The sequence below is a fragment of the Suncus etruscus genome, chromosome 6, assembly GCF_024139225.1.
Source record: "Suncus etruscus isolate mSunEtr1 chromosome 6, mSunEtr1.pri.cur, whole genome shotgun sequence".
Taxonomy (NCBI): Eukaryota; Metazoa; Chordata; class Mammalia; order Eulipotyphla; family Soricidae; genus Suncus; species Suncus etruscus.
Window position 1 is genome coordinate 42239451 of NC_064853.1, and position 15754 is coordinate 42255204.

The 15754-nt window shown below is 43.9% G+C and overlaps 1 protein-coding gene across 1 annotated transcript; it reads left to right on the forward strand.

Annotated features, from left to right (window-relative positions):
- The first annotated feature begins 3575 nt into the window (after nt 1-3575).
- Nucleotides 3576-14802, forward strand: SFPQ (splicing factor proline and glutamine rich). The gene is given in 11 exon segments (XM_049774718.1): nt 3576-4284; nt 4286-4486; nt 6089-6277; nt 6787-7088; nt 7188-7283; nt 7979-8175; nt 8310-8394; nt 9456-9573; nt 10543-10591; nt 10672-10793; nt 13155-14802. Coding segments are annotated over 11 exon segments (2124 nt in total). The 5' UTR covers nt 3576-3657; the 3' UTR covers nt 13293-14802.
- The last annotated feature ends 952 nt before the right edge of the window (nt 14803-15754 follow it).

Genomic DNA, 15754 nt, shown 5'->3' on the forward strand with positions numbered 1-15754 from the left:
TTGCTTTGCAAGCAGCCGATCCAGGACCAAAGGTGGTTGGTTCGAATCCCGGTGTCCCATATGGTCCCCCGTGCCTGCCGTGAGCTATTTCTGAACAGACAGCCAGGAGTAGCCCCTGAGCATCGCCGGGTGTGGCCCAAAAACCAAAAAAAAAAAAAAAAAAAAAAAAAAAAAAAAAAAAAGAATGACATGCAAATTTGTTGTGTTCCAAAATTAAAAATAAATAATTCACATATTTAAAAAAATAAAAAAAGTGTATTTACAATTGAAGGGTAAAGCTTTCAAACAAACAAAAAAATTGTCTTTATGAAGAGATAGTACAGTGGGTAAAAGCACTTGCCTGTGTGCTGCTAACCAAGATTTGATCTCTAGCATCCTATATATCAGGGGTCCTCAAACTTTTTAAAACAGGGGGCCAGTTCACTGTCCCTCAGACCATTGGAGGGTCTGACTATAGTAAAAACAAAACTTATGAACGAATTATTAACTGCATATATCTTATTCTGCAGTGAAGAAACAAAACAGATACAAATACAATATGTGGCCTGCTGGCCATAGTTTGAGGACCACTGCTATATATGGTCTTTTGAGCACAAAGAAAAAGTATAGGCCTTTCTCCCTGTCCCTGGGGAGACCTATTTTAGATTTGGTGAATGGCAGGGAAAGCTGTTTTGAGGTGGCTATGAGCTCAGAAATCGCTCCTGGCTTGGGAGACCATATAGGATGCTAGAGGATAGAACCGCGGGTCTGTCCTAAGTTAGTGCATGCAAGGGAAATGGCCTACTATTTGCAAAGGTTACATTCTAAATAAAATGTAATAATGAATAAGTGTAGGGGCCTGAGAGATAGCACAGTTAACCCAAGACAGACGGTGGTACGGTTCCCGGCATCCAATATGGTCCAGGGTGATTTCTATTTTTCCTTTTTTGGATTTTTGGGCCACACTTGGTGAAGTTCAGGGGTTACTCCTGGCTATGCACTCAGAAACTGCTCTGGGTCTGGGGAACTATATGGGACGCCACAGCCCATCCTGGGTTAGCTGTGTCATCGCTCACACCCCTGCCAGGGTTGATTTCTGAGTGTAGAGCCAGGAGTAACTCTTGAGAGCTGCAGGATGTGAGCCAAAAACAAAAACAAAAACAAAAACAAAAAAATGAAGATGTAAATGTAATGAGCTAGAAATTATCACCTTGTTTTGTTTTATGTTTTTTTTTGTTTGTTTTTAGGTCACACCCGCTTGACGCTCAGGGGTTACTCCTGGCTATGCGCTCAGAAATCGCCCCTGGCTTGGGGGGACCATGTGGGACACCGGGGGATCAAACCGCGGTCCGTCTGCTTGCAAGGCAGACATCTTACTTCTAGCACCACCTTCCCGGCCCCTTATGCTTTTTTTTATGTGGGGGGACCACATCTAGTGGTGCTCAGGGTTGACGGTTAGCTCTGAATTTAAGAATTACTCCTTCTGTGGGCTCAGAGGCACCATATGGGATGCTGGGGATGGAACCTGGGTTTGTCATGTGCAAGGCAAGAACCTACCTGCTGTATTATCATCAGTAAGGCCACATGGAATGATCAAACAGCAGGTTCAAATACCTCCAGGTGAAATGCTTGCAATGGTAATGACATAAATCCTAAGAATTCCATTCTTGTGGATGGAATTAGGGAATGAGACAAGTTAGGGAATAAAATTGAAGAAAACAGGTATAGGTCATATCAAGGCTGAAGAGATAGTTCAGAGAGCTGGAGCATATGCTTTGCATGTGGAATCCTTGGGTTTGATTTCTGGTGTGCTCTCCCCAATAAACAAATAAGGGCCAGAGAGATAACATAGCAAGTAAGGTTTGCCTTCCATGTGGCCAACCCCGGCTCTAGTCAGGGCACTGCATATGGTCTCTGGGCACTGCCATGAGAGCCAGGAATAAGCCCTGAGCACTATTATGTGTAGTCCCCCCCAAAACAAAACAAAACAAAACAAAACAAAACCCAAAGGTTGGAGATAGTACAGTGGGTAGAGTGCTTGTCTTGGGAGATGTACTGTACTTAGCTTCAATGACCAACATCACATATAGTCTCTGAGCCCTGTTGGGAATGACTGTTAAGTGCAGATCCAGGAGTAAGCAATCCCTAAGACAGAGCACAGGCAGATACGGAAACTGCCACCCACCCCCTGAAAAATAAACAAAACCATGAAATGAGTTACTACATATTTCTCCCCGTTTTGTTGTTCTTTTGTTTGGGGCCATATTTAGAAGTGCTTGAGGACTATTTCCAGTTCTGCGACTGGGAATTCCTGATTATCAGGAATGGTCCCTAGAGGGACCATTCTGGTGTCTGGAATTGAATCTGGTCCTCCTACATGCATGTATATTTGGGGTCCACACTAAGCAGCTCTGGGGGGGGGGTTCACTGGCATTGGACCACAACTTCATGCATGGTAAACAAGCATTTTAGTTAGGTCAACTATTTTTCTTTTTTTTTTTTCTTTTTTTTTTTTTTGGTTTTTGGGTCACACCCGGCAGTGCTCAGGGGTTACTCCTGGCTGTCTGCTCAGAAATAGCTCCTGGCAGGCACGGGGGACCATATGGGACACCGGGATTCGAACCAACCACCTTAGGTCCTGGATAGGCTGCTTGCAAGGCAAACGCCGCTGTGCTATCTCTCCGGGCCCAAGGTCAACTATTTTTCAGGCTCTTCGTTTTAGGGCTGGGGGATGTGTCTAAGTCCTAGAGCATTTGCTTTGCATTTGTTAGGATCTGTGTTAATTCCAGACACCAACCAAATGGTCACCCCAGCATTGAGCCAAGAGTAGCCACCCCCCAAAAAGAAAAAAAACAAAACACAGTAACACTCTCTTAATCTGTTTATTAAAATAAATGGTGAGTAGTAGTGGAATCAAGGATGATTTTATTCCAGCTGTGATTTGTGTTTGTTAATTAGTAGTCTACTCACACGAACAAAAATCAAAAGCATCTTTTCTTTCTGACCAGAGTGCAATCGCATAAGCTTGCTGAGTTCATGTTTCTTGGACAAACCTGGACTTCTTCTCTGCTTCCAAATGAAATCGACATGGTGTGTGTTTGAAATCGACTTCAGATTTTTCTCTAACGTCATAGGGCTCTGGCGTGGATAGATAACAGACAATCTGTTCTTTTCAGTAAAGAATACCAACGGAGAGCAAATCAAAAGAAAAAAAAAAAAAAAAGCCAAAGGCAGCCTCTCTTAACTGCTCTCAGCGGGAGCTGATAGGACCTGGGCTATCTCAGCATCCTAAGGGGGAGGGGGGGAAATCGTGCTGTAGCGTCTAAAACCCATTCAAATATCCCCCAGCAAATAGTGTGGCCGACAGCCAACTCCTCGCTGGGCCATTGGCCCTCTAGAAACGTCATCTACTTGACGCCGCCTCCCGTCTTCTCCGCGACCCAATCGAAAGGGCCGTCTCTCCGCGCGCCGGCGTCACCAAAGACGGCCCTTCCGATTGGCCGGCGGAGCCGCCGCTCCGGGAAGGAGGCGGGGCCGCGCGGGCGGCCCTATATAAGCGGAGGACAAAGGCGGCCGAGCGCCTGTGTCATCCGCCATCTTGTGCGCAGCAAGGTGGCCTCCACGTTCCCCTCGCGTCTTCTCCGCTTCTGCCTCGACCGCCCCTTGAGTCCGGCGGGCATGTCTCGGGATCGCTTCCGGAGCCGCGGCGGCGGCGGCGGCTTCCACCGCAGGGGCGGCGGCGGCGGCCGCGGGGGGCTCCACGACTTCCGCTCGCCGCCGCCCGGCATGGGCCTCAACCAGAATCGCGGGCCGCCGCTGGGCCCGATGCCGGGCGGCCCCAAGCCGCCGATCCCGCCGCCGCCGCCGCACCAGCAGCAGCAGCAGCCGCCGCCGCCGCAGCAGCCGCCGCCACAGTCGCCGCAGCAGCAGCCGCAGCCCCCGCCGCAGCCGCAGCCGCCTCCCCTGCAGCCGCCGCACGCGCACCCGCAGCAGCCGCCGCCGCAGGACGCGCCCCAAGCCCGGGGCCGCCGGCCAACGCGCCCGGACCCGCGCCCCCCCGGCACGCCGCCCAGCGCCGGCGCGCCCCCCGGGCCCGGCCCTGCGCCCACGCCGCCGCCCGCCGGCGCCCCGCCGCCCCCCGGCGCGCCGCCCCCCGGAGCCCCGGCCGCCGCGTCCCCAGCACCACCGCCGCAGGCCGCCGGCCCGCCGCCGAACGTCGCGGGGGGCCCCGGGCCCGGCCCCAAGCCCGGCGTCGGCGTCGGGGGCCCCAAGGGCGCCGTCAAGATGCCCGGCGGGCCCAAGCCCCGGCGGCGGCCCCGGCCCCGGCCTCGGCGGGCCCGGCGGCCATCCCAAGCCGCCGCCGCCCCACCGCGGCGGGGGCAGCGGCGAGCCTCGCGGCGGCCGGCAGCACCACGCGCCTTACCACCAGCAGCAGCAGCAGCACCACCAGGGGCCCCCGCCCGGAGGCCCCGCCGGCCGCGCCGAGGAGAAGATCTCGGACTCGGAGGTGAGCCCCGGCCGCACACTGCGCGGCGGCGGCGCGGCCGTTGGCTGCTAGCTCTAAGATGGCGGCCGCCCCCCCCTTTGCTCGCTCGCGGGCGTCCATTTTGTCGGAGGCCCCACCGGCGCATGCGCGGCGGCGCCTGCGCACTGGCGGGCAGGCGGGGGCGGGGCTGTGTTGGGCCCCGAGGCGGGGGCGGGCCGAGTGAGCCCGCGGCATCAGCCCAGCTACGGCGGCCCTCGAGGGTCCCAGGAGACTTTAACTGCCCATGCCTAGGGCGCCCGACGTTATCGACGTAGGGTTTTGGCAGGATGGGTGGAACCTAAGGCAAGGCTGTGCGGGGACGCTTGGCGCAGCTTCAGTGGAGCCTTGCGATTTGGTTTCTTTTTTTTTTCCCCTTGGTTTTTGGTTTTGGGGTCACACGCAGCAAGTGCTCAGGGATTGCTCCGAGCTCTATGGTCAGAAATCGCTCCTGGCAGGCTAGTGGGACCTTTTGGGATGCCGCGGTTCGAACCTCCGTCCTTCTGCATGCAAGGCAAACGTCCTACCTCCATGCTACCTCGCTAGCCTCAGGGGATTTGGATTCTTAATGCTTTGGAGCCACACCCAGTGATGAAGTGATGCTCTGGGTTCTAACCTGAGTTGGTTGCATGCAATATGCAATGCAAAGCGCCTTGCCTTTTTGGTTTTTGGGTCACACCCGGCAGCGCTCAGGGATTCCTCCTGGCTCTACGCTCAGAAATCTCTCCTGGGGGCCCGGAGGAGAGATAGCACAGCGGTGTTTGCCTTGCAAACAGCAGATCCAGGACCTAAGGTGGTTGGTTCGAATCCCGGTGGGACATATGGTCCCCGGGCCTGCCAGGAGCTATTTCTGAGCAAACAGCCAGGAGTAACCCCTGAGCACTGCCGGGTGTGACCCAAAAGCCAAAAAAAGAAAATAAGAAAAAATCGCTCCTGGCTGGCTCAGGCGGACCATATGGGATGCCGGGATTCGAACCACAGTCGTCCTGCGTGCAAGGCAAACGCCCTACCTCCATGCTGTCTCTTCGGCCCCTTCTCGTTTTTTTTTCCTTTTTTTTTTTTTTTTTTTGGGCCACACCCAGCGGTGCTCAGGGGTTACTCCTGGCTGTCTGCTCAGAAATAGCTCCTGGCTGGCACGGGGGACCATATGGGACACCGGGATTCGAACCAACCACCTTTGGTGCTGGATCGGCTGCTTGCAAGGCAAACACCGCTGTGCTATCTCTCCGGGCCCACCTTCTCGTTTTCTTGCATCTTATATTGGATGGCTTTTTAGTTTGGGGCTACACCCGGTGGTATTCTTGCATTTCCACCTGGTTAGTTTTATTTCTTAGGGATAGAGCATTTCTAGCTGACCAGTCGGCCTGTTATGAAATGCTTATTCGCGAATATTCTGTGGTTTGGGTGGATTAATTTTATTAGGGTGGTGCTTACGTTGGAACCTGGCAAAGGCATAATCTTGAGTTGGAGCCTAACAGGAGTAAACCCGGTTTTGTAACAACCAGTGTGGGGAAAGCTATTATCTGTGGGCTTCCTACTTGCATAGGTGTCTTGTCTTTGAAAAAAAAATTTTTTTTTTTCAATTAGGGGTTTAAAGCCAACTTGTCTCTCTTGAGGAGGCCTGGAGAGAAAACTTATACTCAGCGTTGCCGGTTGTTTGTTGGTAATCTACCAGCTGATATCACAGAGGATGAATTCAAAAGACTATTCGCTAAATATGGAGAACCAGGAGAAGTTTTTATCAACAAATGCAAAGGATTTGGATTTATTAAGCTTGTGAGTTGGTGTTCGATTTCGGGGGGGGGGTTGCATTTTGGGTACACCCAGCGGTGCTCAGGGATTAATCCTGGCTCTGCTCAGAAGTTGCTCCTGGCAGACTATATGGGATGTCGGGATTCGAACTGGGTCCCTCCTGTGTTGGCCGCGTGCAAGGCAAATATCTTAGTGCTGTGCTATCGCTCTGGTCCCTGGTGTTCGATTTTTATCTAAAATTAGAAGCTCTTTAGACTACAAGTATATGGGTTTAGGAATAAATGGTCTTTAAGATATTACCGTTTTGCACATAGATTTAAGAACTATGCTTTTAATTGTTGGTGCAATGGAAAGAGAGGGTTTGAGTGAGAGTGGGTTAATCAGGAATCTTTACTTAATCTTGAATGGTGCTAAGGGAGGGCTTTCTAAAGGAATGTGCTTGGACAAGGAAGCAATGGTGGGCATAGGTTTACTCTGGCAATTTCAAGTGTGGCCAAGCCGATTTTGAGTTCATTGATTGTGTCTTATTTCAGGAGTCTAGAGCTTTGGCTGAAATTGCTAAGGCTGAACTTGATGATACACCCATGAGGGGTAGACAGCTACGAGTTCGATTTGCCACACATGCTGCTGCCCTATCTGTTCGTAACCTGTCACCCTATGTTTCCAATGAATTGTTGGAAGAAGCCTTTAGCCAATTTGGTCCCATTGAAAGGGCAGTTGTAATTGTGGATGATCGTGGACGATCTACTGGGAAAGGCATTGTGGAATTTGCATCTAAACCAGCAGCAAGGAAAGCATTTGAAAGATGCAGTGAAGGGGTTTTCTTACTTACAACGTAAGTTCTTGTCCTTATCCTAATAATTTTGGTTAGCTAATAAAAGAAAACTAGAATAAAATTGGTTCAAAGTTCAGCTGGAACCATTTTTGTTAACAGAACTCCTCGACCAGTCATCGTGGAACCTCTGGAACAATTAGATGATGAAGATGGTCTTCCTGAAAAACTTGCACAGAAGAATCCAAAGTATCAAAAGTAAGATTGATTTTATGTTAGCAGCTTTTAAAGCGTAAATGAATTTATTGCATCTTAATTTAAGTTGTATGGATCTGTGCTTTCTTTGGGCACCAAGTATAATAACACAGTGTGATTCCCAGCATCCGTATGATGGTCTGAACATTCCTGGTATAACCGCTGAGTTGTACAGAGTGTGGCCCCCCCAAAAAAAAAACTTGACCAAGGATTTAATATGGTCAAAGTAAAGGTTTTCTAAAATAGTTCCATTTTCATGCACTGTTGCTTTGTTTGAGTGTAATTTCAGGAGCCTAGAACTGATCACTAAAGCTGAACTTGACAGTACAACCACACATGCTTCGCCACACATGCTACATGATATGGTGTGGGGGTCCTGTTTCCTGGACTAGAACTAGGGTTGACTGCAAGATAAGATGAGTGCTTGTTCTACCTCGCTGGTCTCATGCCCTTGAACTTTTTTTTCACCCAAGATGGAAAAATTATTCCCTTAACAAGATATTGTGTATAAGAAACAGAATTAGATTGTAATAAGGGAAAATGGTTAACATTCTCCTATGTGGTGTTCATCTGGCACATAAGCACTATTTATATGTGGTTTGCCTTCTATTCCCTCCAACCTGCTCGGTCAGGGAAGAGACAAGTACAGATAACTTGTGTTCCTTGTGCATCTATACAAATTGATTTATGTTTGTCAGGGAGAGAGAGACACCACCTCGTTTTGCCCAGCATGGCACATTTGAATATGAATATTCACAGCGGTGGAAGTCCTTGGATGAAATGGAAAAACAGCAAAGGGAGCAAGTTGAAAAAAACATGAAAGATGCAAAAGATAAATTGGAAAGTGAAATGGAAGATGCTTATCATGAACATCAGGCAAACCTTCTGCGTCAAGGTAAGATGGCTTTGAATTTTCTGATGGGATCCGTTTTCTTTAGAAAATACAGTTATTGGGAGTATCCTTTTAAAAATAGTTGTTTCGTGGAGTATACTGGTGTTGGTAAATCAACACAATTTTCCAATATTCAGATCTGATGAGACGCCAGGAAGAATTAAGACGCATGGAAGAGCTTCACAATCAAGAGATGCAGAAACGTAAAGAAATGCAGTTGAGGTAATATTTTGTAAAAAAAACAAAAAAACAAAAAACAAACAAAAAAAACCTTTGCATTTATACTAAAATTTTTCTTTGGGTCACACCCAGCGGCACTTGGGTTACTCCTGGCTCTGCACTTGGAAATCACTCCTTGCTGGCTCAGGGGATCATCTGAGGTGCAGGGAATTCGAACCACGGTCAGTCCTGGTTCTGCTGTGTGCAAGGCAAAATGCCTTACTGCTGTGCTATCTCTCCGGCCTTTGTAGTTAACTACATCGTCTTTGATTAAAGTTTGATTTTACTTTTATTTTACTTAATAAGTTTCATTCTCTAGACATTTCTTTGTAGAGGGGCCCAGAGTGCAGGGATCTGCAACCTTTAAGACAGGGGTCCTCAAACTTTTTAAACAGGGGGCCAGTTCACTGTCCCTCAGACCATTTGAGGGCCTGACTATAGTAAAAACAAAACTTACGAACGAATTCTTATGCACACTGCATATATCTTACTTTGCAATGAAGAAACAAAACAGATACAAATACAATATGTGGCCCGCGGGCCATAGTTTGAGGACCACTGCTTTAAGACATTAAGAGCCAAAGGAAAAGAAACTTGGAAGCCACAAGACCATCCCTTAAAACAGATACAGTACTGCATACATTGTTTCTTATCTTAATACTATACAGGATCATGCAATTAGCTTTAGATGTGAAGAGAACTTGACTTAACATGTCAAATATATTTGTAAAAATTAATAGCTAATTAAAATATTTAATTTACCTGTTACGAGATTTTGTCCGCAAGCAGTGGAGGTAAGTGATAACAGCTCCCTGCCCCCCTGCTATCAGCTCTGCTGTCCAGCCACGTGTGGCTCTGGAACTGCAGGTTGCTGACCCCTGAGCCAGAGAGTATAGTGGTAGTGTTTGCCTTGTTATATATAGTTTACCCTAGACAATCACTGGCTTCTCATAAGGTCTGCCAGGAGAGATTCCTGAGTACAGAGCCAGTAATAACTTTTGAGTAGTATGGCCCAAAGAAAGCCAGAGCAAAAAAAAAAAAGCCCCAAATTTGAATATTTGCAGGCAAGAAGAGGAACGACGCAGAAGGGAAGAAGAAATGATGATACGACAACGTGAGATGGAAGAACAAATGAGACGCCAAAGAGAAGAAAGTTACAGCCGCATGGGCTACATGGATCCAGTAAGTAAGGTTTTTAATCTAATTGGAATTAACTTCAAAATTTGAAGGTACATTAGAATGAACATTTTTGTTTTGACCTGGGGCCACACCTGGTATAGTGTTCCTGGTTACTCAAGGCTGAACTCTGTAGATAACTTGGTAGAGCTCAGGGGACCCATATGAAATGTGTGATTATAAACCCAGGTGACAGGTTTGTGTGCAAAGCAAGTGGTCTACATGATGTATTGTCCCCCGCTCTAAGAATGAAGGTTTTTTTTTGGGGGGGGGTATTGCCATTTTGTTGTATTTAATTTTTTTTAATAATATCGGACTTTCTTCTTTTTTGGCGACGCTTGGGTTACTCCTGACATATGGGATGCTGGAAATCAACTGAAGTCAATCCCAGGTTGGCTGCGTGCAAGACAAATCTCTTCCAGTCCCAAGATCTGTATTTTTTGAGGGGGTTGTCAATAGTAGGGATAGAACTCATAGCCTTCACAGCTGTATAACAAATATGCCCTTTTGTCCACTGACCCACATCTGTCCAGCCTTAGTTATAATTTTTAGTGAGGAGAGGGCCTTAGCTACCATGTACATACCTTAGGACAGTGCCTGGCTGGTCCTTAGGATTGCCGGGTGTGTGTGTGTGAATCTCATAACACAAGATTTAAGCTATGCTTATAGCCACATAAAAGGCAGTGCACCTGCTCTGCTATCCGTTTACTCTTACGTGTGGGTGGTCTTTGGTTTTGGAAAGTTTGTACTCTAGAATGCCTTGTATATTGGGACTGAATAAGAAGTAACTGGGGCAGGGTGATTTTCTTTCATGCTAATCACCAGCACTGGGTACAGTCAACCCAAGCACCACCAGTCTTAAATCCTGAGCCACTCAGTGCCTTGTGTGGTCCAAAAGACAAATCTGTCTCCTCCCTTAAAAAATGCTTTGTATGGTTATAGTCCAGTTATTTGAAAGGGTTGTATTTCTTTCAGAGAGAAAGAGACATGAGAATGGGAGGTGGAGGAGCAATGAACATGGGAGGTAAGCATGAAAATTAAATTAGCAATACCATTTGAGAACAGTGTTCTGTTTGCATTGTAATCAGCATTTTTGTTTCCTAGATCCTTACGGTTCAGGAGGCCAGAAATTTCCACCTCTAGGTGGTGGTGGTGGCATAGGTTATGAAGCTAACCCTGGCGTTCCACCAGCAACCATGAGTGGTTCCATGATGGGAAGTGACATGGTAATGTATCCTATGGGACCTAGTACTAAGGAAATTCTTAATTACCACTTGTATGTGTGGTTCTTCCACCCCCTCTTTTCTCTCTCATTTGTTTTTTTAAAGAAGGTGACTGGACTTCTTTTAGTAGTCCCCCGTCATGTAAATTGTAATATTGAAGAATACTTTGGTGACATAGAACAGCTTTGTGGTAACCTAGAAAATGTGGTTGCCACTGAGAAGTCAGTGTTGATGCTTTAGTGGTATATGTGGAGTTACCCTTGGCAATAAGTAGATTTAGGTGCCGCTTTCCATTATATTGCTTGTATTCTTTTGCACTCTAGTGCATGGCAAATCCAAATATTAGATATTCTAGATGTAATGTATCTGATTATTCTACATCAAGGTAGAGTAATCAAATGGCAAACTCAAATCTTTAAGCTGTTATTTGCCATAAATGAGAATCAAACTTTTGTAGCTCTAGGCATGTTTTAGTGATGTATAGACTTTGACCTTTATTTGGTGTGACTACCACCCATGAAAAGGGAATTGTTTAGTCTTTTGACTCGTCGTTTCCCACATCTGTTGGGTCAATCAATAGGTATACTTTCTAAACTAAACTGGCATCTATTTTATACTACAGGGTAGCAAAAAATGAGTAATTTTAAGCATACCGGTGTGTGCATTTGATCTGAATCTTCCTGATGCTATCATGTTTGAGCTATATAATCTGTCAGAATGGTTTAGAACAATCAACTGATTGGTCTAAGTTACTGTGTTAGGACTTCAAAAATCCTTAGAATTGGATATTACTGATTTAGAGGTGGGCTTAGAGAGGAGTACGGTTTTATCACTGAATTGAACCTTGATTATGTAACAGGCTTCTTGCAAGAGTAAGGTTATAGAGAGCAGTTCACAAAGTTCATTTTTACTAGTAACAGCAAGGATTTAAGCATATGGGGCCTTACCTCACCTATTTAAAATCAACTTGAATCTTGAGAATTAAATAGTAAATAGCTATAATAATAAACTTTCAAATTGAGTTTTAAAAATAACGTGGGCAACATTTTTTTTAAGGCAACTTTTTAAAGATATGTTAACAAATTTGTAATGTCTAACTTAATGTTCCCACAGTAGAGATTGTATATTTCGTGTAATAGGTAGTGTTTAGGTTCTGATGTGTTGTAATTGGGGAATTTGCAATTTCCCCTTTTGGCATTTTTGAGTTACATTAAATACAACAATGTACTAGATAAATAAAATTTTTAGCATTTAGAAACTAATTTATCAAGATTGAGATTTTAGCCTTTTGAATCCTGTATCTAGTAGAAAACACTTATAAATTGTGTCTAGGGATATCTAAATCCTAATCATACTTTTTTGTTTCCTTTTTGAAAAAATTTTTGGAGTAATTCAGTAACTGCTTTATTTTTTATGTGGAATTTGCTATTTGAGGCTGCTGTGCTTTTGCATATCTTAGAGGGGCCTTCTGTTTTGAGTAGGTTTCTCAGATTAGAATGACCAAAAACTAGGTGGAATAATGAAGTCACTGCTTTTTTTGGAGTAAGTTAGATGTGGTGTTAATGATATTTAGGAAATATATCTAAAACTTTGATTCATACTTAAAGACCTTAAGGGGGGAAGTTGGACTGTTATTTGGGTGGGCTGTATACATACAGTTTATTAGTCTAGGCTAGTACTGTGAACTAATTGTCTAGGGTTATAGTTGTTGGCTTTGAAGGTGGTATTTATATGTATGTGAGAATGTGGCAGCACTTTAAATGAAGAAGTTCCTGTGCCGGTTAAGTGACTAAAACTAGTCTTACACTTTTTTCTTTTTGTAGTCCGGTAGCATTTTATTAAAACTTTGACCCTTTTAAGGTTTCTGCAATTTTAGCAGATGTGTCTTACCTTGAAAAGCACAAGGTGTTTCTTATGCAGCACATGCCACTAACTGGTGAGTAGGTCTTTGGATCTGTCTGTTGGGCTTGTTAGGCTTACTTGGAAATTAATTTCCTTTTAGAGCTTGAAAGTGAGAAGTTTCAAAGCCTTTCAGTGGGCTAATCTGATGTGAAATTTCTTAACTCATTTTGGAATGGGTTTTCACATCTGTACTAATTCTTAAATTTTCTAGCACTACAGGGAAGATCTATTCTTTGAAACAGGTGTATGAGAATGGCTCAAGTGGGAACATACCACAAGGCATGTATTATCGTAAACTAATTTTCAAATTACCCTTTTTTCCTTTCTATGTTCCCGGTACCTGTGGATCGACTCATTGGTGATTGTATCGACGAACGTTGACTACGGAACCTTCTAAAATATTTACTTAACACACATGGACATCAACTACATATAATGAACTGTTAATTACTGTCCCAATAGCGTACTGATCGCTTTGGGCAGGGAGGTGCGGGACCTGTGGGTGGACAGGGTCCTAGAGGAATGGGGCCCGGAACTCCAGCAGGATATGGTAGAGGGAGAGAAGAGTATGAAGGCCCAAACAAAAAACCCCGATTTTAGATGTGATGCCTAGGCTTTCATTCCAGTTTGTTTTTGTCTTTTCTTGTTTAGATACCAATCTTTTAAATTCTTGCATTTTAGTAAGAAAGCTACCTTTTTATGGATGTTAGTTTATTGACCTAATATTTGTAAATGGTCTGTTTGGGCAGGTAAAATTATGTAATGCAGTGTTCGAAACAGGAAATTTTTTTCCTTTTTATTTCTTTTTTTTTTTAAACTGTATAATGTCCCTCAAGTTATGGCAGTGTACCTTGTGCCACTGAACTTCCAAAGTGTACCAATTTTTTTTTACTGTGCTTCAAATAAATAGAAAAAATAGTTAATTATTGATCTTTAACTTTGCCATTCATGCTTCTATGCACATTAGGCTATATATAGGTAATTCACTTTGAAAGCATGAGCGTGTTTAGGCCTTTGAATGGCATTTGCCATTTCTGGGAAATGTATTTGTAGGCTAAGATTTGCTTTCTACAAATAAGTAGCCCCTTGTTTTAAAATGAAATGAAGACATGCATATTGAAGTAGTTTGATTTGTTTGGCAATATAGGACACAAGCCTGGTGCTAAGTATTTTCAAATGGTTATGTAAGCAAAGCTGAACTGTAACTTTATTTAGGAATGTGTATTAAGATGATGGAATGGAATTGGGTGTAAGACGACTGGTAGGGGGAGAAAGTGGGTATGACTAAATGAATCTTTTATGGGACTATGATCTATCTTTTTCCTTGGAAATTTTTGAAGAAAAAACAAAGATCACTTTGTTGCATTCCTCCATTCTTTTTTTTTTTTTAAGCAAGAAATCCCAAGCCCTACAAATGGCTTGTATTAATCTTTCACATTTGAATTAAAGATTGTCAAACATGAAGTCTTTTCATGTATTACTTCTAGAAAGAGCTCAGTCTGAAAATACCCAGCCTGAAAGGAGTTTAGTAACCTTAAAATAGATGAACAATTAAATAACATATGCACTTAATTTTTTACAGTGCCTTGTGCTATTTCTGTTGAAAAAAATTTGGACTATAGAAATCTACTTTGCCTAGGTGCCAGTGATTACAACAAATTAGGGTTACTATGACAAACCATTTTTACTGTAAATTTGACTTCACTTTCCAGTTTTCCTTCTGATGTAGCACTAAATTGAAGATGTAGTGTATGCCACATGGTACAAAATACCCCTTTCCCCATCATATCACCATAAAGCTTTGGAGTATTTGGATGGTGTTGTCAGTTTGTCAATGTCATTGAATCTCCTTCCATGAGAATGAGACATTTTGACTTCAGCAGATCATTACTGTTGTCTTTAGTACAATGGGAACTTAACTTTCCTGGTGTAAATATGCTAGCAGAGGAACAATTTCAAATGTAGTAAAAGTGAATGGTTTGGCTTTTGTTCTTAGTTATTTTTCCAAATTTGTACATTATAGAACTCTTAAAATGAATGTGTCTTTCCTATTCACCGCTGTTCTTGTTGCCAATTGGCAAAAGTAAATTTTAAATCAAGTCTGTTAAAATGCTGAAGCTTAGTTTGGTGCCTGAGTAAAAAGGGGAACCTATTGTTGAAGACAATTGAGCACTTTCTGCATAGCAAACTAATACAATAAGTAAAACAGTAGTGGAGTGGAACATAATGGCATGTCACCAAAATTCTGGTTGTGTGACAGGTACATGGTGTGCTGATAAAGGGAGAGAATCTATTTAGAAAATGTTAATTCTGCTAACTAAGACACTTGAAATACAAGTAGTTATACCATAATACATATATGAGGAAGTTTGATCCTCCTAATGGGTGATAAAGAGATTTTCTGTATGGAAAAAAGGGAGTCCATTGTAATTTGAATTATATGGTAGGGACTCCACTAATAAGTGGTGTTCACGGGACACCGTCAGGGTGAAAGTGAATGTGTGGGTGAGGGGTTGGTGGGGGAAATGGGAAAATCTGCCTATAAAATTAATGTTTCAGTTTATTTTTCAGATTACATGCCTTTCTTTATAAGGGATGCTGGCACAGGCCCCTAAAATAAGCTTTTGGTAGTAATGTACCTTTGAAGAGTGGTGAAATAATATATTTTCCTGAAAGTTGTGGCTTTTTGATAGCCTTCCTCTGTGGGCTGTAGAATTTCTAAATGATGTTTAGCAAACATAATGTTGCTTAGCTTTAACTAATTTTTGACTTAATTACTGAATAACCAGAAATAAATCAAGGATTTGTAGACTACGCAAAATAGACTTTCAACTAAGTCTTTCAGTGTATGTGATAGTTTCAGCCTATTGTGAATTGAAATCTTAAGTAATGTCCTTTATAAAGCTGCTGAGGAACTTTGGGTGGGAAAGGGAAGGGTAATACTCTTGAAGCATTTTAGTCATTTTTTTCTCATTTAAAGAAATCACCTGACCCCATTTTCTCCCTCTTCACCTTGTCTTGTAATTTTAAGAGGAAACTTGGTGTTTTAAAAGATATTCCTC